This window comes from Podarcis pityusensis (assembly GCF_964106645.2).
Source record: "Podarcis pityusensis genome assembly, chromosome: 17".
Taxonomy (NCBI): domain Eukaryota; kingdom Metazoa; phylum Chordata; class Lepidosauria; order Squamata; family Lacertidae; genus Podarcis; species Podarcis pityusensis.
Window position 1 is genome coordinate 16,121,607 of NC_138042.1, and position 26,751 is coordinate 16,148,357.

The 26,751-nt window shown below is 41.8% G+C and overlaps 1 protein-coding gene across 12 annotated transcripts in view; it reads left to right on the forward strand.

Annotated features, from left to right (window-relative positions):
• The window catches only part of BNC2 (basonuclin zinc finger protein 2), a 411,204-nt gene that overhangs the window by 293,757 nt on the left and 90,696 nt on the right, over positions 1-26,751 (forward strand). For all 12 annotated transcript variants that reach the window (XR_013980932.1, XM_080987732.1, XM_080987728.1 and 9 more), the window contains one exon: positions 3,971-4,206. Coding sequence is in view for 11 of the 12 variants with exons in the window: in XM_080987732.1 (XP_080843858.1) it covers positions 3,971-4,206 (236 nt within the window). In the remaining variant the exon portion in view is untranslated. The remainder of the gene's footprint in view (positions 1-3,970; positions 4,207-26,751) is intronic.

Here is a 26,751-nt window from a genome sequence, read left to right on the forward strand (position 1 = left end):
TTCTCATCCCCCCATAAATTGTATATTCTTCATTTATTAGAAGATTTATATACCACTGTTCACTCTATCGGTGCCATCAAAGTGCATAATAAAACCACAACAGAATCTATTCTGTAGAATCAACATAGTCATGGAAACAAAACACCAGGAAGTGGCGCCTCTTTAACTTACTGCACGAAAGCAAGTTCCTACATAATGTTTGAACCAGCTGTTAGCAATAGTTAGAAATTTTTCCTTAGTCTGCAATCCTAACCACACTTGCCTGAGAGTGACCCCCATTGAATTCAATGGAACTTGCTTCTGAATAGACAGGAATAGGATTACTGCATTTAAAATTGATCATGTGTCCCCCTGTTCTAATCTATTTATTATATTCCTTTACCATAAGGTCCTAGGGGGGGTTTCAACAATAAAAATAGTAAGTTTGAAAACAATTTTAAACACTTGCAAGCTCTCTCTCGCTCTCTCTCTCTCTCTCTCTGTCCCCAGTTAAAAACAGTTAAATATAGACTGCATCTCTATTGGAGCTCTCTCATAACCATAGTGGGCTTGAGGTGCCTTTATCAGTTTCCTTTGAAAAAATGCAAGCCAAGGTTAAGCTGTCAAAGTATATTTCCTAATTCTAAATAGCTCTCTCTGTGTGTAATGCCACACAACAGCAGTTATATCCCTTTTGCTACTCTGTATATTTGGATGATTGCGTACTTCATACTTTGAACAGCTCTAAAATTTCCTTTTCTGAGCGGGATCCAAGATCCTTAACAAATCTTCACCTTTCCCCAAGTCACACCTCGGGCTTGTGGTTATACAAATGCAACCTCTTGACTTTAAAGAAAAATAAAACGAAAAATAAGCTCAAGCGCAAAAAGAATAAGCCTAAAGAGGCGCTCAAGGAATTTCCCACAGCACCAAGGCCTTTAAGCATTTTCCATTACCGATTAAGGCAGGCTTCCTCAACCTCGGCCCTCCAGATATTTTTGGCCTACAACTCCCATGATCCCTAGCTAGCAGGACCAGTGGTCAGGGATGATGGGAATTGTAGTCCCAAAACATCTGGAGGGCCGAGGTTGAGGAAGCCTGGATTAAGGCCTGGTGCATATGTAATGCTTTTGGACAAGCAATTGGGCACATGGTAGACAGCTCAGTCTATCGCCGCCCTCCTACATGAATCCATTCTCCCTTCTGTGGAGTGCCTTAATCTTTCTGTCTTTGTCAGTCCCAACTGTGATTAATTCTAAGTGGGATTGCTTATGTAAACTGTGTTTGAAACTACTATTGGAAGTGGATTTTCAAACCCTAATCTGATAAGCGTTAATTGTCACTAGTGCAGGTATAATGCTATTCCAGGAGTGGCCAACGTGGTGCCCTTCAGATGTACCAGATTACATCTCCCATTGTCCTTGACAATTAGCCAGGCTGGCCCTGGGACTGATGGAAAGTTGTAGTCTGTAGTATCGGGAAGGCACAGCATTAGCTAGCAAATTGTGATGCAAGAGAATGGAAATTTGGCTGGGGTGGGAGTGCAAGAACCCACAGCAAACACACACACACACCTCACCATACTTGGAAGGCTGGGAATGTTATATCTGAAAGGCTTTTTTTCATCCAGTAGTCAGGTTTACAAATGTGTGCTTTTCTTGCATTGAAATACATCTATATATTGCGGCAATGCCACCATTAGTGATTATATAGAAAATATGTCGCTCTCTCTGGCTGGCTTGTAAATTTGAATTCAGAAAATAATATTTTTGAGTGTATTTGGCAGAACGCCGTCCTTCATACTTCTGCAGTGTGAATGCTTTGCGGAGAGACAGAGGACTTCAATCCCCGAGCTTAACAATCCCTTATCTTTTGCGAACTTTAAATTAATTTTTAAAAACCTATTTATTCAAGGTTGACTAAACTGCTAGAATAGGAAAGATCAGACAAATCAGCAGCAAGAAATGAAGTACGAGGAAACCAGAACTCTTTGACAAAGTGTCCCTCAGGGCAGATGTGCTGAATGAAGCCAGCAGGGAAATGATAAGGGCATTTACACTGTGGATGGAAGAAAGCAATTTATCAAGAGTACATGAACTCTCCAGTGACCACAAGCAAAGAAGATACCAAACTGCAGGAGGAGGTAGAGGACCCCCTACAACATTATTTTAAAGGCTGACAAAATTCCATTCTGTGTGTGTGTGTGTGTGTGTGTGTGTGTGTGTAGTACCATAGAGCAAGTTCACTGCATTTTACATAATGAAGCATTAATGAGTCCTCTTTCTTATTAAATGAACTTCAAAGTTGTGAGGGAACACTAGTTGTAATGGGGGCCATATGTGCTCTGAAATGGCATTTGTCATGGTCCCCTCCCCTGTCTACTCCAGCAATATTTCCTGTAGAGCTAGATTGTGGCAGGTGGCCGTGAAGCAGGATATCAAAGTTTATGCATGGTAGTCATTCAGTATAGCAAAGAGCAAGGATGCCACAAGTATTTAGTTTGTGTGAAGAGTTCAGCCCTATCGATTTTGCTGCATTAACTGCATGGTAAAATGCCTTGAGTGCTCGTGGATTCCTGCTCTAGGTAAAGAAGAAGGGATGGAGGAGAATTGCACCTTTACAGTATTTATAGCAAAGTGATCCAGTTCGCAGTACCATCCTTCAGATTTTGCTTCCAAAAGAAGTATATGTTTTTTAACAAAACGTTGTCCAATTGCATGCATCAAATTTTTGTACAAATATATCAGATTAATGCAGAAACAGTACAGAATGGACCTGCCACCCTGGGTTCCTTTTGGAAGAAGGGCAAGATGTAAATTTAACTAATAAGTAAATAATGAATTAGCACATTGAAAAATTGATACAGACCAGGAATGGGTTGATCCCCTCCATTTTTAGTATAGAGATGTTGATATATATTAAAATCCACTGTACTCTATTTAATACAACAAATGCTAGTAATGATAAAATAAAGGAAAAACGAAAATTGAAGACTCAGTAATTTAAAAGTGAGATAAATGGTCTACGCTGACCCAGGAGGTAAGAACAACTGACGTATTTTCTAGGCTGTTGTGCAAACTTTTGCGACTAATGCTGTAATCTCTGGTTTTCTGTCTTCTAGAAGTAAACTGAACAATTCAAAACTAGTACTTTTGGGCATTTTTCTAACCCATAGGTTACATAGGTTCCTTCATGGACTGCATATAGGAAGTTGTGTTAAGTCTGGTTATTTAGTCCTTATGCTCATATGACAAAAAGTGGGTCTGTCAGAAGGTTAGGCTGTTTTTGGAGTTTATGGAGAAAAGGGGGGAAGGAAGCAAGAGGGCATGATTTTAGGCAAGTGTTGTTGCATGAAAGAATTGTCTTCCAGGCAACATGGTAAGCTTAATTTTTTTAAGCGATTAAAAGTTCGTCCATATTATTAAATTCTATTGCTCGTGACAGTTTCTTAGTGAATGCCACTGTTGTTGAAGTATGTTTCATCTGTTCTTCCTCTTTTAATAATTAAGGTATTGAGCCATAAAAGTGTTTTCAAAGGAGGTCGCAAGAAATTCAGTTTAAAATATACAGTGGACCCTCGAGTTATGTTACCTTTGGGTAACGTAACTTTTGGGTTGCGAACGCAGCAAATCCAGAAGTGTATCCACATCTAGGTCGCTGCGCGCACATTCGCAGAAGCGCTCTATCGTGCCATGCGCATGCACAGAAGCAGCATCTCATGTTGCGGACTTTTCAGGGTACATAAGGACACCTGGAACAAATTAAGTTCATATACGGAGGGTCCACTGTATATGTTGTATACCAGTGTCTAGCAGGGATTTGAAATCCATGAAGGTACCACATCCAAATAATATGTGTTTTATCCACCTTGCCTTCAGGTTCTCTCCCCACTCCTGTTTTTGTTTAGCAATGACTCCCACTCTGTGTAGAAATTCACACTCTTTGCTTATATGCTAGATTCTCCTCAACTCTCTGTCTTCTTCCTTCCTAGCTTTGGACAAGCTTAGCACGCAGCATCTGTACCACCCAACTCAAGTGGAGATTGTACAATCCAATGTAGTCTTTGACATCAGCAGCCTAATGCTCTACGGGACTCAGGCCGTTCCGGTGAGACTGAAGATATTGCTGGACCGACTCTTCAGCGTCTTGAAACAGGAAGAAGTGTTGCACATCCTGCATGGTTTGGGCTGGACACTTCGGGACTACGTTCGGGGTTACATCCTTCAGGTAGGAACCAACCTAGTGCATGGGCGAATGATGACTCCTGAACTAAAAATCGCAACCTCTTAGCATTGCCACTTATTTGCAGTGTAGGATGAATTCATTATGCCGTGTGCAACAGAGATGGGAGGGAAGGGGAAGTGTTGCTAATGAAAGTTTTGACCAATCTTACTGCTATGGAGAAGTACCCAATAACATTCATATTGTATATCTTTACAGCATAGCAGGAATGCTGGGGTGGGGGAGAGCATACAGTTACTTCCAGATTACCTGTTTATCCATCCCTGTTTGTTTGTACAAAGTTTATACAATATCCACAGCTTATTGAGCATTGATTCTGATTTGGTTTTTGGTGAGGTCATGCAATGTCGAGACAAACAAACGCCACCCCACTCTTTTTCAGTGCATTTTCTCACCACTTTCCTTAGTACAGAAATTCTCTTTCCTTACTCACAGACTTGTTGTGCACTTTAATTGTGCAACCTGAGTTTGTTGGTGTGTGACTGAATCCCACCCGTAAAACAGCAATGGTCCTGAAGCAGCCGATGACTTGCAAATGTTTTATAGACCCTCAAGGATCTCCATATTCCTATAATAATCAAGGAAGACATGTAGCTCTCATAGACTGAGCTTGAAATAAACATTATTAAAGAATTAGAAAAATGAGAGTTCAAATTAAATTATCTTTAGCTCATATGAATTAGCCCTCTTGACTATACACACATACCATGTTCATCAGCTATGGTTTAGGGTCTGCAAGATCAATACAATACAATACAAATGAATGCTCAAATTGTATTAATTGCATTCCATTAGAATATGTAGGTTTCATGATAAAATTTCAGTGTGGTCAGTAGTGCTGATAAGGTATTCCTAGTAGTTTGTTCCTAGTAGTATTTGTTCATATGATGGTATGGAAAGCCCTTATACAGGAATCCAGCCAAGGTTTAAAGTCCCACCATTGTTCTCTATGGCCTAAATTGAAAACCACCAGATTTCCACCCCACAAGTTGTTAACTAGGGCTGCCATACACCCAGATTTTCCTGGGATTTTCACAGGGATTTCAAAGGTGGAATTGACATCCGGGGAAAATTTCTGAAAGCTGGTGCTTTGTCCTGGATCTTAGATGAGTCAATCGAAAAATCGCTCAACAACTTTCAGGGTGTCCTGGTTTTTACTTTTTGAAATATGGCAACCCTATGTTAACCTTCTTTGCAATTAACACATATCAGTATCATTATGCCGTGGATTCCTTTAAATGTCTGTACAGAAATAAGCCCATTGAGTTCAGTGGGGCTTACTTCCAGGTAAGTGTGTATTTGATAGCAGCCTAAAGCAACTAGTGAAGAGAGAATAATCTCCAGCAAGCCTTCTGTGATCGGAAAAAAGAAAGATAGAAAGCCTCCTGTGTTTAAACAATCATGTGGAGCTGTCTCAGATGCATTCAGCTGCTGATTGTTTTTTAAAGGCAGGTGGGGTGTGTGACAACTTCAAATGTTGCAAGGACTGCTGCCAGCTGAACACAGAAGCAACAGCATTCAGCTGGCAGTGTGCACCTTCAGTCACTCTTGCAATGCCATCCAGTCCCTTTTTACTCAGAGGTAAGTCCACATAGTGTGGCTTACTCACTGGTAAAAATGCTTAGCGCTGCAGCCTTGAATACCTTAATGCAAACTTCATTATGACCGGGGCTGGTGAAGGTTTCTGATCTGATTTCATATTATACAGACTCTTGGGTATTGGTAATACCCATGTTCTGCCCTCCATTGATACCTGAAGCATACCTGCCTCCACATTATACATCAACGAAGTCTCTTCTTGCTGTGTGCCAACTTCTACTCGTTGGTAAATGTTGCAGGATGTGTCTGAGTTGCAACCAGATCGGTTGTGAGATTGAACATGCTGCTAAGCATTAGGAAGTTTTGTAAAAAGAAAGCAGCCGCGATCAAGTTTGTATTCAGCTAGACCACTCAGGGTGGATGGAAAACAGAGAGGAGCTGGCATTTTGTGTCCATGTGTTGGCATTTATATGCTTGTATGCTAGAGTCAAGATGCATCGGCTCCCCGGAGACCCAGAGGAAGACCCACAACTCCAGTGCATGTACATAGTAACATGCTTGAAATGCATTTCTCCAAAAGGCAAAATAAGGGCATTTTCCCCTTTGGAACAGGCAGGAGTGCCAACTTGAATAAAACATTGTGGGGGCGCAGGTAAGCCCCACCCCGCACAATCGATCTCATTACACAGTGTGCACACACCATTTGAATGGGAATGCCCATCAACTTTGGGGCACCCACCCCCCTCAAATATTTTATTGTGGGGGCCAAAGCCCCCATGGCCCCTAGGAATTGGCTCCTATGGGAACAGGTGAAAAGGGACTTCCTACCCTATACTACATCCTTTTGATCAGTGGAAGCAGCACATTCATTTGTTGTGTACAATCTTCAATATTTCATGTTGGATTTATACCATAGTAGTTATGACTTGTTTTGAACTCTGGAACAGTTCCATCTTTCACGTTCCAAGGCAGCGTAAGTTATCATTTCCATTGAAATCAGTAGAATATAATCTTATACATAACGGTGCCAGCTTCGATTAGGGAATGGAGGGCAATCCGACTCCCCTATGAACCACAACCCCCAAATCCCCAGATTTCATTTGTGTGGTTTTTTTAAAGAAAGGGTAGGTTTCTATAATTTCTTGAACCTGAAATATGAGGCACAATATACAGGTACTATACATCTTGTGACAAACGAGCCTGTTCCCTATTTCAGTGTTTTGCTTTGCCTACCTACTCTGGAAAAAAATTATGTGGATGCCAAGAATAGTGAAGACTAAATGTTAGATAGATTCTAATAATCTTTTCCTTTCCTGTTTTCACTCTATCCTCAAGAGCTTTGGACAAACTGAGACTACCATATAAAGCATCGCAAATATATTAGAATAAGTTGTTAAAATGTTATAAACTTGCTTTTAAGGGTTAAATGATTAAGGGTGCTTTAAAATGTAATTTTTAAAAATCCTATGTAAAGATTATCGCTGATTTTTCCCTCTTCTCTGAAAATGTGGATATGTGCCTTCACGTACATATGCTTTAGATTGAGGCCTATGCCTTGTGAACACAGATGTACATTTCTCACTTAAACGATGCCATGTGTGCTTATGCACTTAAGTGTAAATTCCTGGGGTCTGAATAATAAAAGGTGAGTAAAAAGGCTAGTATCCTAAGCAGACTAGTTTTCTATGTGGAGCTTAAAATGCATTTATTTTCAAGAGTGAAAATCACTTTTAAAAAAACCACAATTTTCAAAGACTAGATTCTGTAACTTCTTCATGATAAATGGAAGGGGGGTCGTCACATTGTAGTGAGTAGGTGTTGCAGAAGGAGGCCAATGCCTGCTTTTTAATTACCTGTTGGAATGACTGTATATCTGCAGGACTGATCTGCAGCGTAACATGTTGCAGACTGTTGGTTCTGTTGCATCATAAACAGCAAAGACACTTCTCCAGCACTAAAACTTTTTAAGAACGGGTACCATGCTTTCTCATCAACACCACCCAGGATCCTTGCTACTGCTCTTTCTCCCATGTTTGGGATCCTTCTTCCCCTGCCCTCCAGCAAGGGGATGGAAGTATTTGGTTTTTGAGATATTTCTGTATTAAATCGCACTATATTGTTTAAGTTGTGGCCAAAAGTTGGCACAGAAACAAACTATAATACAGTGGTACCTCAGGTTAAGTACTTAATTCGTTCTGGAGGTCCATTCTTAACCTGAAACTGTTCTTAACCTGAAGCACCACTTTAGCTAATGGGGCCTCCTGCTGCCGCTGCACCGCCGCAGCCCGATTTCTGTTCTCATCCTGAAGCAAAGTTCTTAACCTGAAGCACTATTTCTGGGTTAGCGGAGTCTGTAACCTGAAGCGTATGTAACCTGAGGTACCACTGTATAACATGACATATGGATATGGTTGTCACCTATAGGTCTTTGATAACTAACTATGATCAGGATTGACAATCAGGTGGTCAGAACCCTGACAATTTACTTTAGGAACATAGGAAGCTTGCTTAAAGCAAGTTAGGCCTTTCCTTTCCTTTCCTTTCCTTTCCTTTCCTTTCCTTTCCTTTCCTTTCCTTTCCTTTCCTTTCCTTTCCTTTCCTTTCCATCCCATTCCATTCCACTCCACTGTTGATGTGTAGTCCGCCTTTCTGTATTACTATACACAAGGCAGTTTGCAGCAACAAAATATACAACAAAGAACACACACCTTATAATAATCTGATCCAATGCAGAAAGCCGTAAGAAGACATAACTTTAAAATGGAATGACCTACAGTGGACCCTCAGGTTACGTACCTCTCTGGATACGTAATCTTTGGGATGCGAAAGTGGCAAACCTGGAAGTATTTTTCCAAGTTTTGCCGCTTGCACATGCGCAGAAGTGCTCTATCACGCTGTGGCGTGCGCAGAAGTGGCGCCTCTAGTTATGGATTTTTCAAGGTGCGCACTAACCCCCGGGACGAATTAAATCCTTATCCAGAGGGTCCACTGTATATCAAATAAAGTAATATTAAACAATCTATTAGAATATAATAGTGCACTAAAGAATTAACTCAAAACGTCAGCAAATAATAATTAAACAGAAATTCGTTCTTAACAATTACAATAAATAATTATTAAACTATTATCAATTAAAAAAATAACTGCAGGTCACAATGCATAAACTACCACAATACATACAAAAACTGTGTAAAAGGATCAGATTGAGAAACAAAGACACACAACTTATAATTTTTTTTTAAACATAATAATAATAATAATAATAATAATAATAATAATAATAATAAAATATTTATATCCCGCCCTCCCAAGCCGAAGCCGGGCTCAGGGCGGCTAACAACAATAAAATAGTACAAGATTCTAAAAACATTTCATTATAAAAATTAATTAAAATCAAATTGTTGGCAACCATTAAGCTAAAATTCTGTGGAGATTGCCAAAGGTGGGAGTCAGGCTGCGCCTGAACTCCTCTTCTCCCTTCCCAGCTTCTTCTGCTGTTCTTAAAGTCAAGGCCTGGGAAAGGCTAATTGCTCAAGCTGGACTTAGAATCATAGAATTGTAGAGTTGGAAGGGACCCTGAGACTGGATTGAGGGTGGGGTGTGTGAGGCACTTTCTGTCCTCTTTGCACTTCCTCATTGAGGAAGCTGTCTTCTGCTGAATTATATTGGTCTAGCTAGCTCAGTATTATTTACATTGAGCCTCAGCGGCTCTCCAAGGTTTCAGGTGGGAATCTTTCTTAGATCTACCTGGATGAATTCCAGGGATTGAATGTCCTCCACCACCAACCTGGGGCCCTACCCATGTTTTGATGAGTTTTTAAAGTTACAGCTGCACTGTGGGATATTTGCACAGCTAAGCAGCTCTCACATCTTTACTGTGGAATCCGAAACACCTACAACCCAACTATAGGTGAGACTAAATGCATTTCCAAGGGACGCGGGTGGCGCTGAGGGTTAAACCACAGAGCCTAGGACTTGCTGATTGGAAGGTCAGCGGTTCGAATCCCCGCGAAGGGGTGAGCTTCCGTTGCTCGGTCCCTGCTCCTGCCAACCTAGCAGTTCGAAAGCACGTCAAAGTGCAAGTAGATAAATAGGTACCGCTCCAGCGGGAAGGTAAACAGCGTTTCCGTGCGCTGCTCTGGTTTGCCAGAAGCGGCTTAGTCATGCTGGCCACATGACCTGGAAGCTGTACACCGGCTCCCTCGGCCAATAAAGCGAGATGAGCACCGCAACCCCAGAGTCAGTCATGACTGGACCTAATGGTCCCTTTACCTTTACCTTTAAATCCATTTCCAAGCAATTGCATTGGTGGCTTTTGTTTAGTTTACATGTACCCAATTTTCTATAGGGACCTCATTGCACGGGGAGGGGAGGTTTAACCCTTCCTTTCCCAGCCTTGATTTTGGGGGAAATCACTCCCTCCCTCTGCTTCAATGAGCAACAGAAGAAAACTTCCCATTGGCTCCAGTCAGAACCCTTTTCTCCCTTCTCTAACGGCAGTATGGGGGTGATTCTCCTGTATTGCAGCTGTGGAAGGTAGGCTTAAACTTCCCCTTCCTGCACACTGTGATCTCTGGAAAATCCCCCTCCTGCCCTCACTATATTAAATAAACAAACCACAGGTATGATTGCCAATGACACATTTAGCATCATGTGTAGTTAGGCCCTTATATATACAGGATTGTTAACAGCTACACTGCGAGCCACATAGTTGAATGCTGTAAAGCCCTATAACACGCCATTAGGTTAAAGGTCACTTTATCTGGCTAAAGTTCAATCACACCATAGCCTTCAAGGCTTCGGTGTGATTATTATGCTTGACAACAGTGTACTGAATATTTGCTGGGTTATAGGAGAATAATTATCTAGGCAAGTTAGAACAGCTGTTACGAGTCTTACCAAACATATTGACTTGGTTAGCAGTTGGCTGTAGACTGTGTTGCTGGGCAATGAGATATGGTAAGGAACCTGGGCAAGCATGCCTGTTACTTGGTTCCTGTAATTTTATGCATATGTACATAACTTGGGTAGCAGAGTATCACCGGTTGAAGTGTGGGCGAACTCTCACAGAATACAACAAAGCTTTTATTAGCTCATATTTAAACCCATTTGGCCCCCTTAATAAATGTAATATATGTCTGCGTGCAACATTGCAGCAATATAAACTTTGTATCCACAATGAAGGTTAATTAATGCTATTAATTGTGCATTTGCATTTTCAATCAACCTAACATTTCTGTCAAAGATAAAAACAGTGAAAGCATGAATCAGCTTTTCATAGCAGCAGAGAAAGAAGAGAACGACACTCTTGGATATGCCATGGAGCCATCCTGTCTAGAATCTTTTTTTCTTAGCCATATGCTGCCTGGAAGCCCACAAACAAGCCATGAAGGCACAATATCCCTCCTGCTGCTGATTTTGCAGACATTCACATATAATGCTAAGCTAAACCATGGCATTGGCTGAGCATGAATGTGCCGGCTTCCAGCAAGGAGACTGCAGCCACTTTCTCCTCTCGGTCCTCAGTATGGCACAGCAGTTAAGCCAAGGATCCCAAGATCTTGGTTAGCTCTCTCGTGTTGAACACTTATCTGTAGCCAAGGTTTGTTCTTGGCTACAGCTTGTGGTTTAGGAGGAGAGAGCATAACTCCAGTCCTGGCGATCCTGGAAGAGAGGGCTTAACGCAGATGGGCTGCACATTGAAGCGCAACTGAGTGTGGTGTCAGCAACAGAACTGTGTAAACCACGCTGGAGACTGGCACATGCTCCAGAGCATTCATTCTGTCATAGCTAAGCTATGTGCCCTTCTTTCTGTTTTGATGGTGGAATGCACCTAATAGGCCTCTGTCCAGCTTCCTCTGGGAAGGTGTAAAAGATGAGCCCTAACACAGTGGGGTAGAATTACTGGGGCACAGACACTGAAAGCCTCTCCAAGTGAAGCCACAACCATGTGTGCTTCCTTCATAAAAACCACATTGTAAAGCTGTTTACGTGCCAGGACTGGAGTTCATGGTCTGTATTTATTTTGCAGCAGCTGTTATTAAAAAAATCACAAACCCACAGAACATAACAAGGAGTATTTTAGCATACTGCCCTTTGCTATTCTAGTGATCAAGGCCATCAAGGCAAACAGAACGTCAGGTTTAATGTAAAAAGGGGTCTATAGGTTGATTTCAAACATTTAAATAAGATCAAGCTTAATACAATTTGCTTAACCATTTGTGGCTTTTATAATTTTTTTTTTAAAAAAAAACAACCCCAAATAAATATTCAATCATAAAACTTATTTGGAAGGGAGCCTGCTGCTTTTCTTCAGGGTGAATTTGTCAAACAGCACCCATGGGTGTCAGCAGTGAAGACTTATCTGTTCTCTTGGGCATGCTCAGTAAAGTCATTTATGAGAGTCATTGGTGTCCAATATGGGCATGCCTAGTTGACTGTCATTTGGTGGATTTGGGTCTACAGTGGTACCTTGGTTTGCATACGGTTTGGATTACAAACACATCAAACCCGGAAGTGCGTGTCCTGGTTTGCAACCTGTTTTTGGATTACAACCCTTTTTTTTTGGATTGCGAACAAAACATTTTTGGAGGCTCCATTGGCGAAAGCGTGCCTTGGGTTCCAACCTCCTTTGGTTTACTAACGGACCTCCGGAACAGATTATGGTTATAAACCAAGATACCACAGTACTCTTTCTGATCTCTAAAATCTCACAGGAACAGCAGACATCATCTAGACCAGGGTTTGTCCACCTGGTCCCTACCATCCATTAGTGGGCATTTCAGGATTCTAGGTGGGCGGTAGGGGGTTCTATGGCACAAGCTGAATCCTCCTTCCATCGAGCACTGGTGGGCAGTAATGAAATTTTTACCATCAAAAAAGATGCATTAGTGGGCGGTAGGTATAAAAAAAGTTGACTACCCCTGATCTAGACTTTGGTTATATGCTGGCCAACAGGGAATTTCATGGGACTGCTGTAAGCTCGCTTCTTACATTAATCCCATGGCTCCTTACTTGCCTTTTGCAGCATCTAGGTGGGTGCCTTATGGAAAGTTGCCATCTGGACATACTCTAAAGGAAATATCTCATTCAGTATTATATAGGTGGGAGGTGAAACATAAACATAAAGCCAACACAAACTGCCTTTGTATGGAAGCCCTGCCACGTGAAACTCTTTGCACCTGAATAAGTGAAAGGGTCATTCCATTATCCATTCAACCATGTGTTATTTCTGAACCTTTCAGTGTCATGATCTTTTCCTTGCTTTTTAAAATATTTTTTATTAGAGTTTATAAAGAAAAATACCCAACTTATTCTTAAATATCTTTTTTTTAAATCCAACATTAATCTACCGGTAAATAAGATAAAAACATAGAGAAAAAGAGAGAGAGAGAAAGAGAAAGAAAGATAAAGAAGTAGAAAAGAGCTTAAAAGAGAAAGAGGAAAAGATAAAGTTCAGCAACTAAAGAACTTCTGATTCTTCCTCTGTCCACTTTATATGAACAACAACAACAATTTTATTATTTATACCCTGCCCACCTGGTCTATACTGACTACAAACAGCAATTCAGGATTTAGACGGTAGTCTTTATCTGTCCTAACTAGAGATGCTTAGGGCAGGCATAGGCAAACTCGGCCCTCCAGATGTTTTGGGACTACAATTCCCATCATCCTTGACCACTGGTCCTGTTAGCCTAGGGATCATGGGAGTTGTAGTCGCAAAACATCTAGAGGGCCAAGTTTGCCTATGCCTGGCTTAGAGACTGAAGATGGGACTTCCTGCGTGCAAAGAGCCATGCTCCTTCCATCAACCGCCTGCTGATTTCAGTGGGACTTACTTGACTGTGGGTAAGCTCAAGACTCTGGTTGATTACTGCAATTACTATACATTATTATTATTATTATTATTATTATTATTATTATTATTACTACTTCTTATTCCCTGCCCATGTGGCTGGGTTTCCCCAACCATTCTGGGCGGTTCCCAACAGAATATTAAAAACATGATAAAACATTAAAGATTAAAAACCTCCCTATACAGGGATGCCTTCAGATGTCTTCTAAAAGTAAGATAGTTCTTCATCTCCTTGACATCTGATGGGAGGTCGTTCCACAGGGCAGGTGCCACCACCGAGAAGGCCCTCTGCCTGGTTCCCTGTAACCTCCCTTCTCGCAGGGAGGGAACTGCCAGAAGGCCCTCAGCGCTGGACCTCAGTGTCTGGGCTGAACGATGGGGGTGGAGATGCTCCTCCATCCACTCCAATAGATCACTCAACAAAACCACTTTCTATAAACAAACATTATCTTCCTCAAATCCAAATGTCTTTATTTCTTTTCCTTTTCCATGCAAAAAGTCTATGGGACGTTTCCAATCTTCAGTAAATGTCACAATCTTTTCTAATTACTGGAGCGGGCTTGGGTTTTTTATCCCATTTAGACACCTATGTACCTGATTTTTTGAAATTTAGGGACTAGTTTTCATTTGTGGTATGCTAATGGCACTGTCTTTAGGCAGTCTTGAAATTTTAGGGCCACAGTTAAAAACTGTGAAGGTCCCGAAAGAATCAGACTTTCCGTTTCTCTAGCATACATTGATTTAGTGCTTTTTCTTGAAGTCTAAGACATCTCAAGGGGAGCTGTTTCTCTCGCAGCACTGATCTTTCAATGCACTGCTAGTGCCTGTCCCATGCAATAACAAGGAATAATAGTGAAGTGAGAATGACTCTTATCGGAAGGGGTAAATGTCATTAACACTTATTGTTGCCTTCAAGGAAGTCAGAAGTACAGTGCTGAAGATAGCGAGAAATGGCTTTTAATGCTTAATAAATTTAAAATTGATATGGACAGATTTTTAAAAATAAAATATATAGTGATGAGAACATAGATTTACCCTCCCATTAAGACGTAAGAATGTTTTAGAATGTGTTCTAAAACTTTGTAGTTCTGTTTGCTTCACTCATATTTTGTTGTGCAACATTCCCAGCATCTGTAAAATTATTCCCAGTAATTGCTCATTTGGCTTTGTAAGACACCGGTAACCAATAACTGCAAGTTCTAGGGTTAAAGAGAAGAAAAAAGCAACAAAGATTGCTTTGAATTGAAAAGTTCTGAATCAGAATTTTGGGCATAGCTTTAACATTCTAAAACTACCCATAGCCATTTTTATGGCAGGGAAAAATTGTGTGAGCAGCAGAATCTTAATGTTGTCTCAGCAGGAAATGTGTGGTCCTGCTGTATTCAGCTAAGACCTACTCATAGCAGACCCACTGAAATTAATAAACCTAAGTTAGTCATCCCTGTTAGCGTCCAGTAGGTCTACTCTGAGTAGGACTAGCACTGAATACCACCCTAAGGACAATTACTCCTGCCCAGCAAGAAATATGTTTTATGCAAGTGGAATATTAAGGCGGCAAAAGTGCAGACTAATGGTGCAGCAATTATGGCCACATCATACAAACTCTGAGAAACTACTTAGGTATTTTGCCAAGGACTGCCACATGTTTGGGAGAGAGGGGTAGAGTGGCGTGCATTTATTTCAATATATGCAGATTGGAAATAGATTGTTTTGGCTGAACAAAAAATTCCACGTCCCAGGTAGAGTGGAGAAAGGATTCATTTACAACTGAAAGATGATAATCTTCCATCATGACCAGTGAAAAGCTACCAAGACTTGAGACGGGGGAAACGTGTTTGGGAAGGATGTAGGAATTGGTGCTTCCCTTCCCTTGTTTTTGTTACCTCAAGGGCACCTGTAACTCCAGTTATTATGAGGTATAGAAACTAACCACGACAGGCACTCATAAAATAAACCATTACCTTTATTTTAAGCATTTTATATCCTGCTCTGTAGCCCCGAGGCTCTCAAGAGTGGCTAACAATAATTTAAAAACACAATAAAGCAGCAATAAAAATAACAAAGCAAACAGAGCAGCCACAATGAGCTAGTGCCAGCTAGATTAAAATACAAGCCAATGCTAAAACATCGAGTAGCAGGTCGGCCAACCCTATGGGGGCTGAGCCCCCTCAGTGTTGAACTTCCCGACAATCTTAAAGGGGCCCACCAGAGCAAAGCATGTTCGCACTGGCGTGTCACTTTGATGATTGAGAAGGCATGCTGGCAAGGGACTTCCTCATGGTTGGCTTCCTCTGCATTTGTGTGACGGGCATGATGTCACACACTCATGATGCCCGAGCACACATGATGTCATGGGCATGCCATGGGCCCCCTCAATGTTGGCGCAACTCGGCACCTCTGTCTAGAAGGCCTGGGCAAATCAGAAGGTCTTCACCTTGGTCTCAAAATACATCAATCTCAGCACCAGGTAAGCCTCCCTGGGGAGAGCATTCCACACCAGCTACCTGATTCCAGAGGGAGGACTTGTAGGGAAGCTGCTGAGGATTGGCTTAATGTCCATGGGTGAAGGTAATCCTTGAGTACATTAGTTGAAAATAGGTTGTGGTTAGAGATGAGAGAGCTTAACCACGTTTCCCGGTTTAGATACACTAAGCCAGAGGTAGCACTACTTTTGACTGACATAAATGTTCATAAAACCCCACCACTACCACATTTTGAAGGAGCGTTTCCACCCCTCATTGTTCAGCCCAGACACTAAGGTCCAGCACTGAGGGCCTTCTAGAGGTTCCCTCCCTGTGAGAAGTGAGAAGTTACAGGGAACCAGGCAGAGAGCCTTCTTGGTAGTGATGCCCGCCCTGTGGAACGCCCTCCCACCAGATGTCAGGGAAATAAACAACTAGCTGACTTTTAGAAGACATCTGAAGGCAGCCCTGTTTAGGGAAGTTTTTAATGTTTGATGCTTTATTGTGTTTTTAATATTCTGTTGGAAGCTGCCCAGAGTGGCTGGGGAGGCCCGGCCAGATGGGTGGGGTATACGTAATAAATTATTATTATTAGAGAAACTATAGACAACTAATGACATTCCTGTGCTGGAGCAGTGCAGCTTTCCCATTGAAGCTCATAGTACCAAACCACAAACACTGGCAGAACTGAGAAAAAGCTATTCAGTGAAGAAGGCATGTTTCACCCCACCTCTGAACACCCAAACACTAGTGATGAACAGCAGCAGACTCCATGGTGGGATGAAGGCACTTACCTTTCCTCCCAGAGATAAGGAGCCAGGTAGGGCAGTGCAGTGCAAACACACCTGCAGAAATGCCACATTAGCTCTGCTGGTGTGTTTGCGCTGCACCCTGCTGCCTTGCCACACCTCCTCTGGGTAATCAGGCAGGCTTACCTGGCCAAGGGTCAGGTAAGCAACTTCACCCCTCCATGCAATCTGCTGCTGCTGAATACTGCATTCCAAGTTTATTTCCAAGCTGCACTCCAAGAACCAAAGCGAGACCAGCACTCCCTGCTCTTCCATGGCACTGTAACTCAGACAGCAGCAGTGTGATAAAAGCAATTAAATCTGTAAAATCATAGAAATGTAGAGATGGAAGGGACCACACGAGTCTTTTAGCCCAATCTCCTGCAATGCAGGATTTTTTTTGCCCAACGTGGGGATCGAACCTGTGCATCTTATGCTCTACCAACTGAGCTAACCCAGCATCAATTAGACCTTAGTCTTACATTTGTGTCTCATGCGTGGAAGGGAAGGTATGGACAGAGGCCAAGGGTAGACCAGGTCTGCTTTGAAGCATAACTTGGGGCAAGAAGCTCTTCCTTCCTGGTTTCTGAAAACTTCCCTGAGAAGCGGTGTTATTTGGGTGCTGTCCTGCATAATATTTAATACTTCTGCCTGAAACATCGAGCCAAGTTAGTAACTAGCTTCTAAAATGAGTTACTGCTCTCTTCCAAATGTCTCTGGAAATATGTTACTATAATAACCGACTGTGAAAAACAAAAAAGAGAGTATATTTGCACAAAGCTTTTCTCAAGCTGTAGAGATACATGGCTAATGTGAACACAAGACCATCTTGAGAAGCAAATTCAGGCAAAGGAAGCCTTTTAAAATGTTATGTTTCCACCAAACTTTGGCATGGTATAAAAACCAGCCGTCCTTCCTAGTATCCTGGCTTTTATTGCTGCTGGCAATGTATAGTTTTTGTCACTCAAGAATTCATAATGAACCCATTACACAAAAAACAAGGCATTGCATTTTGTTTGTAGAAAACAAGAGATTTCCACTTAGGACAGTTTATTTACTCGGGTTGACAACATAACTCTGGTGTGTGCGGTTTGAGGGTGAGGTGGGGCAGGAGGGGGGAACTGGCCATATTTTGTGTAAAGTCCTTTGAGAATTAATTCTTCCCAGATTACACTGTAAATAAAGTTAACTGTCATAAAATAAACACAGCCGTGGTGCACGCCATATGTTTTATAATTATTTTGTGGCTTCTCTTCTGTTTGTTTGTTTGCGCTTGCTGAATGGAAACATTCTGATGGTTCTGTGATGAAGTTTATACATTAAAGAAGTAAATCACACTTAAACAATCAGCCGGCTAGACATGTGAATGGGGTTAAGTGAATTTCGGTTTTGTTTTTCTTTTCCTTCTGTACACATACAAAAGCCTACAATTTTTTTCAGAAAGCTGTCCTTCCTTCCTTCCTTCCTTCCTTCCTTCCTTCCTTCCTTCCTTCCTTCCTTCTGTCCGTCCTGGGATTTGTAGTCACTTCTGCTGCAGGTCCAATGGTAGGCAAACTTAGCTCATACATACACAAAGTGAGGTGTGCATGTGTGTGATTTATTTTATTTTATTTTTAATTTTTAAATACTTTATTTTCAAATTTTATAATCACAATATTTTATAAATTCAGTACTTTTCCAAAGATACTATATAGACTTCCCCCCTCCTCTCCCCTGGATTCCAGTTTTCTCCCCCCCCCCCCGATTTCTTGCATCATATTTTATTTCTCCAAACTCTTTGTTTTCCCTCTTATTTATCCTAATTTCCAATTACATAGTTTCATAAATGCTATATCAAACCTTCTAACGTTTTAATATTTTTACAGTGGTCTTTTAAATAGTCTATAAATTTCTTCCATTCGTGTTCAAACTTTTTCTCATCCTGATCTCTTTTCTTCACGGTCATCTTTGCCAGTTTGGCATAGTCCATCATCTTAGTTATCTATTCTTCTTTTGTTGGTACTTTCTCTTCTTTCCACTTCTGGGCAAGCAGGATTCTTGTGGCTGTTGTCGCATACATAAATTGTCTTTTTAAGTCCCTTGGTATTTCATCCCCTGTTAACCCAAGTAAAAAGGCTTCTGGTTTTTTGACAAAAGTTATCTTAAAGATTTTTTTTTCAATTCATTGTATATCATTTCCCAGAAGTCTTTCCCTTTTTTACAGGACCACCACATATGGTAAAAAGACCTTCCTTACCCTTACATTTTGTGTGTAATGTCTTTTAAGTCACTGTTGATAGGTTAGAATGCAGCAGCAAATAAAGTCTCATTCTAACATGAAGGAATGCCTTTATTAACAGACCTGCCATTTCCCCCTACACAGCATTGTGGGTAGGGAAATCCAATTTTAAAACAGAGGGGTGCATTAAATAAATTCAACAGCTGATCTGGAGGGAGCTTCCATGTGAGAACAGCAAATACCAAAACTGGAGCAGATGTAGAGTTGAAAGGGAAACAGGTTTGGGCATTGTCAGAGACTGTGACCAATATGAGGGTCACATCACCCATGATAAAACAAAGGCAAATAAAGTTATGGGTGGCATGTTCATCTCAACTAAATACATGAAAGTTGGGCTCCTGCTTCTGTGTTTTCTCCCCTGCAAAATGCAGCAGTTTGAATGGTGCAAATTCCTACTCAGCTCTGAAACTTACTGGGTGACCTTGGGGCAGTCACAGCCTCCCGGCCTAACCTACCTCACAGGGTTGTTCTGAGGATAAAACGGGGGGGGGGGGGGGAGAGAGAAGCATGAGCTCATTGGAAGAAAGATGGGATATCAATACAATAAATCCCATGAATTAAAGAATGTTCCTTATACTAGCTTAGGGCAGCATTGGGTGGACATAGGTTGCATAGGGTGATGGCCAGAAGAACATCAAAGTCCAGTAATCAAGAGACAAAGTGTGCCAGATTAGGAGAGGCAAAACTTAAAGGCACTCTTTCTTCTCCATACCCCCCTGGGGGGGGGGGGGGAGAAACCATAATCAAAAGCTCTCTCAGTTAACTCCTACCTGTCCTAAAATTAATTGTTAAATAGTTGGATGTACTAACAATAGTTGAAGTAGCCAGATCTTTCTGCTGACAACTTAGGTTGTATGAGTTATGCTTGAAAGCTTTAAATTGAATGTGTTTTCTGTAGGTTAGAATATTCCCTTCAAAGATATCCTTCCACAAAACCTCTAAATCTGTATTGAGTTGATTTTTCCTGTCTGCCTCTGCTAACACAACTTCATTCTAAATAGAATATGGTTTTGATTTTTGATAAGCTGCTGAATTCTAAAGAGTTTTTGGGGGCCACCAAATATTTTGGATCATGCAGAGAATATATATTGTAATGTAGTAATTTTGTATTTACATTTGTATGATGTGACAATAGACGTGAATGCTAATCACTGCTTGACGATGTTAATAAAATTTGTTTAAATATATATATATAAAAGGAGAGGCAAGACTTGGCCTGTTAGGATCCTGTGGCAGGTGCTGGAAGGCACCAATCCAAGGAGACCTATTGCACTCAGCAGCATGGAGTGTGGGGCAGCATGGAGTGTAATGCGGTAGTAGGGCATCACTCTTTGATTATGAGAAGTCTGTTGAAGGCACTTCAGCAATATCCCTCCCACAGCATAAAGCGCATTAGGCTATCCACCCATACCCTGCTTTTGAAACATCCATGCAAATGCTTAAGCACTGCCCAAGACCTAAAAATATGCAACTTTGGCTGGCTCATGCCAAAAGCTAAGCTGCCAGGTAAATATCCAGTTTAGATCTTTCTTTGTGGCTGAAATAAAGATGGACCCTTATGGTAAAGCAGGCTGTGTGAGGCTGGTTTTTTTTTAAATTCCTCGCTCCTGCTTTACTTTAAATGAAACCCGCAGTTATGTTTAAGGATTACTCATGGAGATATTGTTTATTATTTATTATAGCGACATTAAGGCACAGAATTCCATGAGAAGAAGAAAATCCACAGGAGCTCAGAATCTCAGTCTTATTTGCTGAGGAAGACACCAGAGAGAGAACAATATTGTATTGTGATTTGTACTTTAGCTTTTCAGCTTAGAGGAAAGAAGGAGGGAGGTGCTATGTGATTTGAATAGGGGCGGCATGTCCTTTGTGGAAAACTTTCAGAATTTGTTCTTATGCTGGGCCAGGATCACATTTGCATTACTTCAGTTTATTGCAGCAAGAAAACACAGTCATTAACTCAGCCAATATTTGTAAAATTCATACTGCATGTGGGCCAGCTTCATCTCAAATGCCACAATAAGTAGAATTTCTTCCTAGGCTGGTGCGCTTCCTTACAGATTTGACAAATCAACTATCACACCGTTGGCAAAGCCTGTTACGAGATTATCTTCACCACAGAAGTTTATTATTTCTTTCATTAAAAAGAAAACTTCTCTGAACAAGTCACCCGAGCCCCAACCCCCCGCTTTCCTTTGCTGCGATTTTCTCCTCATTTATTTTTGTCAGCGCTGGATCCATTCAGCATCTGCTCTCCTATGAAAAGCCCCCAGGAAAAAATTAAAAAGCTGTTCGTGCCAATTCATTGTTGTTATTAAGAACCGTAATTCACCTCGTAGTTATCTCGGCTCTTTTTGGTTCTTATCTCGGCTTCCATGATGACATTGCCTTCCCGTTCGAGGCATCGCTCCAGCCCCTGTCTCATCTCTCCCACCTTAATTTGTAGCGATGCACTGCAAGTTTGGTGACAGGCAGTTGTTCGTGCTTGAATAACCCGCGATTTGAATTCTACAGTTTGTGGCATCCATGTAATGCTTAGCAGTAGGTACAGCTGTTAACTATTCGCTTATAAATAATCTTTTCCCCCTCTCAACCTGTCTCCCAGGTAGTGTACCTGTCACCATTAATAACTCATTGGTAGCTCCCCTGCGATTCGGTCCATCACTTGTCATTCACACTAGAGCAATGCCCTGGCTTGCCACTGAAGCTCACACAAGCTCCATCAGCTATTCACTCATCGCGGCAGCTGTATTGTTTCATGTTTCTGACTTACGGGAAATTGCATTGATGCATCTCACACAGCTAGGCACCGGGCTCATCCCACCCTTATTCCCATGCATGTGGGAAACTCAAATCTTCGCAAAAGTTCCTCCTCGCCTTTTAAGAAAGGCTGTATCGACCACCGGGACAAGCAATAAGCTTCATGGAGTTCTTTCTGGTGTTAGCTATATTGATCTCAGCGATGTTGCCCCAGTGGTTTGTACTGCCCATAATATAGCATAATTAAGTTTGCGTAATACTGTATGATACACCACATTGATTGTGATGCTCTGCTGATTGCCCAGTGGGAGGGGAAAAAGAAAATTTGCCTCACCTTCTAAAGAGCTTTGATCATGGCATTTAGTAGCATCATCTGACCTTAGCGTTTTTTGGGGGGTGAAAGCCATCATTAGGAGTGTATTGCAGGGTTCGAGAATTGTAATAAGGGTCCCACAGACAGTGATTTGAAGAGGGAACATAGGGAAGTGTGATATGTGAATAGCAGGTGCCTTTCTTGCCCAGGTGTTCATTCAAGGCAGTTACCTTTTAAGTTAACCCATCGAGGGAAACTGAAGCACAAAAGCTTTCTGTTTGAAAGACTGCTGTTGACTAAGTCAATTTGTTGTTTGTCCGAAAACAATCTGTAAAACACCATATGCATTAAGAGAGAGAGAGTGTACACAAACCCTAAATGTTCATTTAGTAGGTTAGTTTCTCTCCTTTGAGGAAGAAGGAGAACGTTTGTCGGATGCTTTTCTACCATAAATGACATTCCAGGTCCTGTGCATTTTAAGTTCCACTCTGTTCCCATGTAGGAAGTGATCCACCCTGAGGTAGGGATGGATAGGATTGCACCCTTAATAACATTTTTTTTAAAAAAATGCAGTAAAAGCATAGCAATGGTATCAGCCTTGAGTAGTTAATTATGATTGAGGAATGGTAATAATCAGGGCTTTTATTTAGCTGGACCTCAGTTCCGGCACTTCTCATGTGGGCGCCATTACCATTCTAAGAGAACAAGGGAGGCATCCCTTGTGAGTTCAGGCAGCCCCTTTTCCATAAAAATAGTGCTGGCAATCATAACCATAATTTATTTGTATTCTGCCCATCTGACTGGTTTGTCCCAGCAACTCTGAGCAGCTTCCAACAAAATGGTTGGAGACTTTGTATGTCTCTGAGCACCTTGGAATGTGTTTTCTAAACAAGTGATAGCCATGTTAATAAACTATATATAGTTGGGAAAAGGTCAAGTTGACAGCCATGTTACTTGACTGAGGAGAAGGGCTGCTTGGGAATTGATGGCATGTTCAATTGGAATAAGCAATGTTGTTACAATGTTCACCAGGGGACAAAAAGATTTTAATTCAGGCTCCAAGTATAATCTCTGCAGAGCAGGAACTCCTCTCGTTTAGGAGCACACTAATGGGAATAATGTTCCTGTCAACCACCTCTTCTTAAAATGGAGTACATCGCTTGAGGCCCATAGGTGAGTTAACAACATCAAGTCTCTTGCAACTCTGCAAATCACAGGGCTCAGTTCAGCCGCTACTTGTTTCTGGGAAGTTACACTGGTGTTTAACAATCAGTAGTGTAGATATCACCTATGACAGCAATTCACTATGTTGGAGACAAGGTTCATACACGAAGGACACAGCTAGAGAGAGAGAGAGAGAGAGAGAGAGAGAGAGAGAGAAGATGGTCTGCAGGTGTCTACACAGGTGAAACTAAAGGCATGTTAGGGGTTAGGAAGGAAAGATCTATAAGCAAAAAAGAAGAGGACTTTCCCCTCCTTGAGAACTTCATGTACAGTTTCTGGCATAATGTATCTTTTTTTGAGGAGGAAAAACATTAGGTTGAACTGGCTCTTGCCATTCCATCCTTTGGTGGCATATAGTCTTGTTCTGTACAGGAGAAGTCATTTTGTTTTGAAAGCACACGTCCTGGACATTTCTGGTAATCATTAAGTCAGCCCATGCCATTATCTCTGTGCCTGAACATGGATGATGGTGACATTTTCCTGTTTGTTAAATAAAAGCTTCCTTCTTTTGTAATTAATAATTAAGCGTTGTAAGGCTTTATTATAAATTTATGTGTCCTCTGGAGCAGTTCTCACTCGCCGCCTTTTCTTAGTTATTTCTCTTCAGCTCGTGTGTATGTGTGTATTATAATGTCATTTTGATTGCTGTTCACTCGCTTCACTTCGCCTTGTCAGCTTGTGCCCCTTCCTCCCAAATGAGATGACACTCTAATGCAACGGGAATCCCACCAGCTCAGAAGCATGAGGAGAGCATACAGAAAAATATGTCACATTTGTTTATATTTTTTAAGAAATATAACTCTAATTCTTGGCTTTGGAGGAAATATAACAGAATTCTACTACTACTACTTTATTTATACCCTGTCCATCTGTCTGAGTTGACCCAACCACTCTGGGTAGCTTCCAACGCATGCAGAAACATAATAAAACATCCAAGATTAAAAACTTTACCTACACAGGGCTGCCTTCAGATGTCTTCCAAAAGTTGTGTAGTTCTTTATCTCCTTGACATCTGAAGGGTGGGTGCCACTACTGAGAAGGCCCTCTGCCTGGTTCCCTGTAACTTCACTTATTGCAATGAGGGAACCACCAGAAGCCCCTCAAAGCTGGACCTCCGTGTTTGGGCTGAGCAATGGGGATGGAGACACTCCTTCAGGTATACTGGGCTGAGGCCGTTTAGGGCTTTAAAAGTCAGCACCAACACTTTGAATTGTGCTTGGAAAAGTACTGGGAGCCAGTGTAGGTCTTTCAGGACCGGTGTTATATGGTCCCAGCAGCCACTCCCAGTCACCATTATTTTGTGTCCTTCAGTCTTTCGGCAATTATATTATATTGCACATCTCATATGGGATCAGGCCGTTTTCCTACTGCAGCAAGTGTTGGTTCACTCTTAATGTATGTAAGCTGCTCTTTCTCATGGTGGCCTTTCCCAGCCTGGTGCCCTCCAGATGTTTGGGGCTGCAACTCCCACCAGCCCCAGACAGTATGGCTGTGATAGCTGGCGCTGGCAGGAGTTGTAGTCCAAAACATCTGGAAGGTTGGGGAGGGTTGGGGCAGCCTGAACTTCAGTGTACCAACATTGCCAACATTAAAGATTGTTCCGCATACACACGCAGCCACAGTTGAAAACAGTTGTTTTCTTTTTTAAAACACACAACAACAACAGCCTTGCATTTGCACGTAGGCCCTTCCTCTGTTTCTCCCTGCAAAAGCAACATCTTGCCAGACATAGCAGGGTTAAACAGAGAGCTCGTCTGGTTTGGTCTTTTGGCATTTTCCAGCTGCTCTTCAAGAGAATATAAAGTGCTTCGGGAGCATATCCAAACCAGTGGATGTTTAAGAGACTGGGGGGAGGTTAGCTGAAGAGTCACATTCTTGTGTGACTTAGTTACCTTTTGTTGCACTAAAAGAGAGAGAGAGAGAGAGAGAGAGAGAGAGAGAAAATGTTGGTGCTGTTCAGTTTTAAACACACACACACACATACACACTTTCAAAGACTAAATGACCTCCAGGCCTGTTGGCTCCTAAAGCGCAGTTTATCAAGTCTCCTCCGCCTTTTCCCCTGTAAAAATCCAGAGTGAAGTGTGAAAAGCATCAGAAAGCCTCTCTTGTGCCAGTGCAGCCTTTGAGTCGCTTGCCAGCACCTTCATCTCTTCATATGTTTCTAGCTAAGGTCTAACATGGAACAAAAACCCGACAGCAATAGAGACCAGATGCTGGTATTTCTTCTCTGTCACTTGGCTGCTGAGCAGATGGAATTTATATCAATCGGGCATGCTTGGAGGAAGAGGCCGTGGCAGCCAACATGTGGAACTAGGGCTGAGTGACATTTTTGCTAATGTTTTGTCCTTGTAGAACATTATGCTTCCTCTTTGCTTATGAGCTGTGGTTTTCCTGACTCAAACAAGGTTCCAAGCCCAGCTGGAATGGCTGTGTGTCGTCCCCCCCCGTGCCCCCTCCCTTCCTCCCTTCCTAAAGGAGCGCTGGGAGCTATGGAGGAGTGAGGGGCCCTGAACAATGGAGCTCTTTATTAAAATACCTGACATCTGCATGCAATGCACCCGAATCATTTTAGCCAAGCATTAGAAATTCACTGGGCATTACCAGTCACTTTGTGTCCATTTCTCTGCGCGCTTCTTTGATTTATATAATGAACAAATGCCTCTGGCCCCAAAGGTTTATTTTTAGTTTTGCTGTTTTATCGGGCAGGAGCTTCTTTCCTGAGACACATTGTCATAGATCGTCTCAGCAAAAAGAGTAGGAAGAGCAGCAGCAGAAGAAGAATAAAAAAAATATAGAAAAGTGACAGTAAAAAGACGTTCGCCTTTAAACGGAAAGTGGGGGAAACGTAGAAGTTTGGGTAACCTTGCAAATGGCGGTTTTGTTTCTTGAACCGCCTCGCAGGCCGTCATTTAAAAAACTGACCAAAGTATTTCATCCATGGAGCTAAGTAGCTGGTGGATTTGCAAAAAGCACTACCTCTGCATGTGGAACGATGAACGTCGTTAGGTTTGTTTGTTTGTTTAAGAGAAATAAAGACAACAGTAATAATGAAAAAGACTAGAATTGTGACCTTAACAGCAAATACAGTGGTACCTCAGGTTAAGTACTTAATTCGTTCCGGAGGTCCGTACTTAACCTGAAACTGTTCTTAACCTGAAGCACCACTTTAGCTAATGGGGCCTCCTGCTGCTGCCGTGCCGCCGGAGCACAATTTCTGTTCTCATCCTGAAGCAAAGTTCTTAACCTGAAGCACTATTTCTGGGTTAGCGGAGTCTGTAACCTGAAGCGTATGTAACCTGAAGCGTATA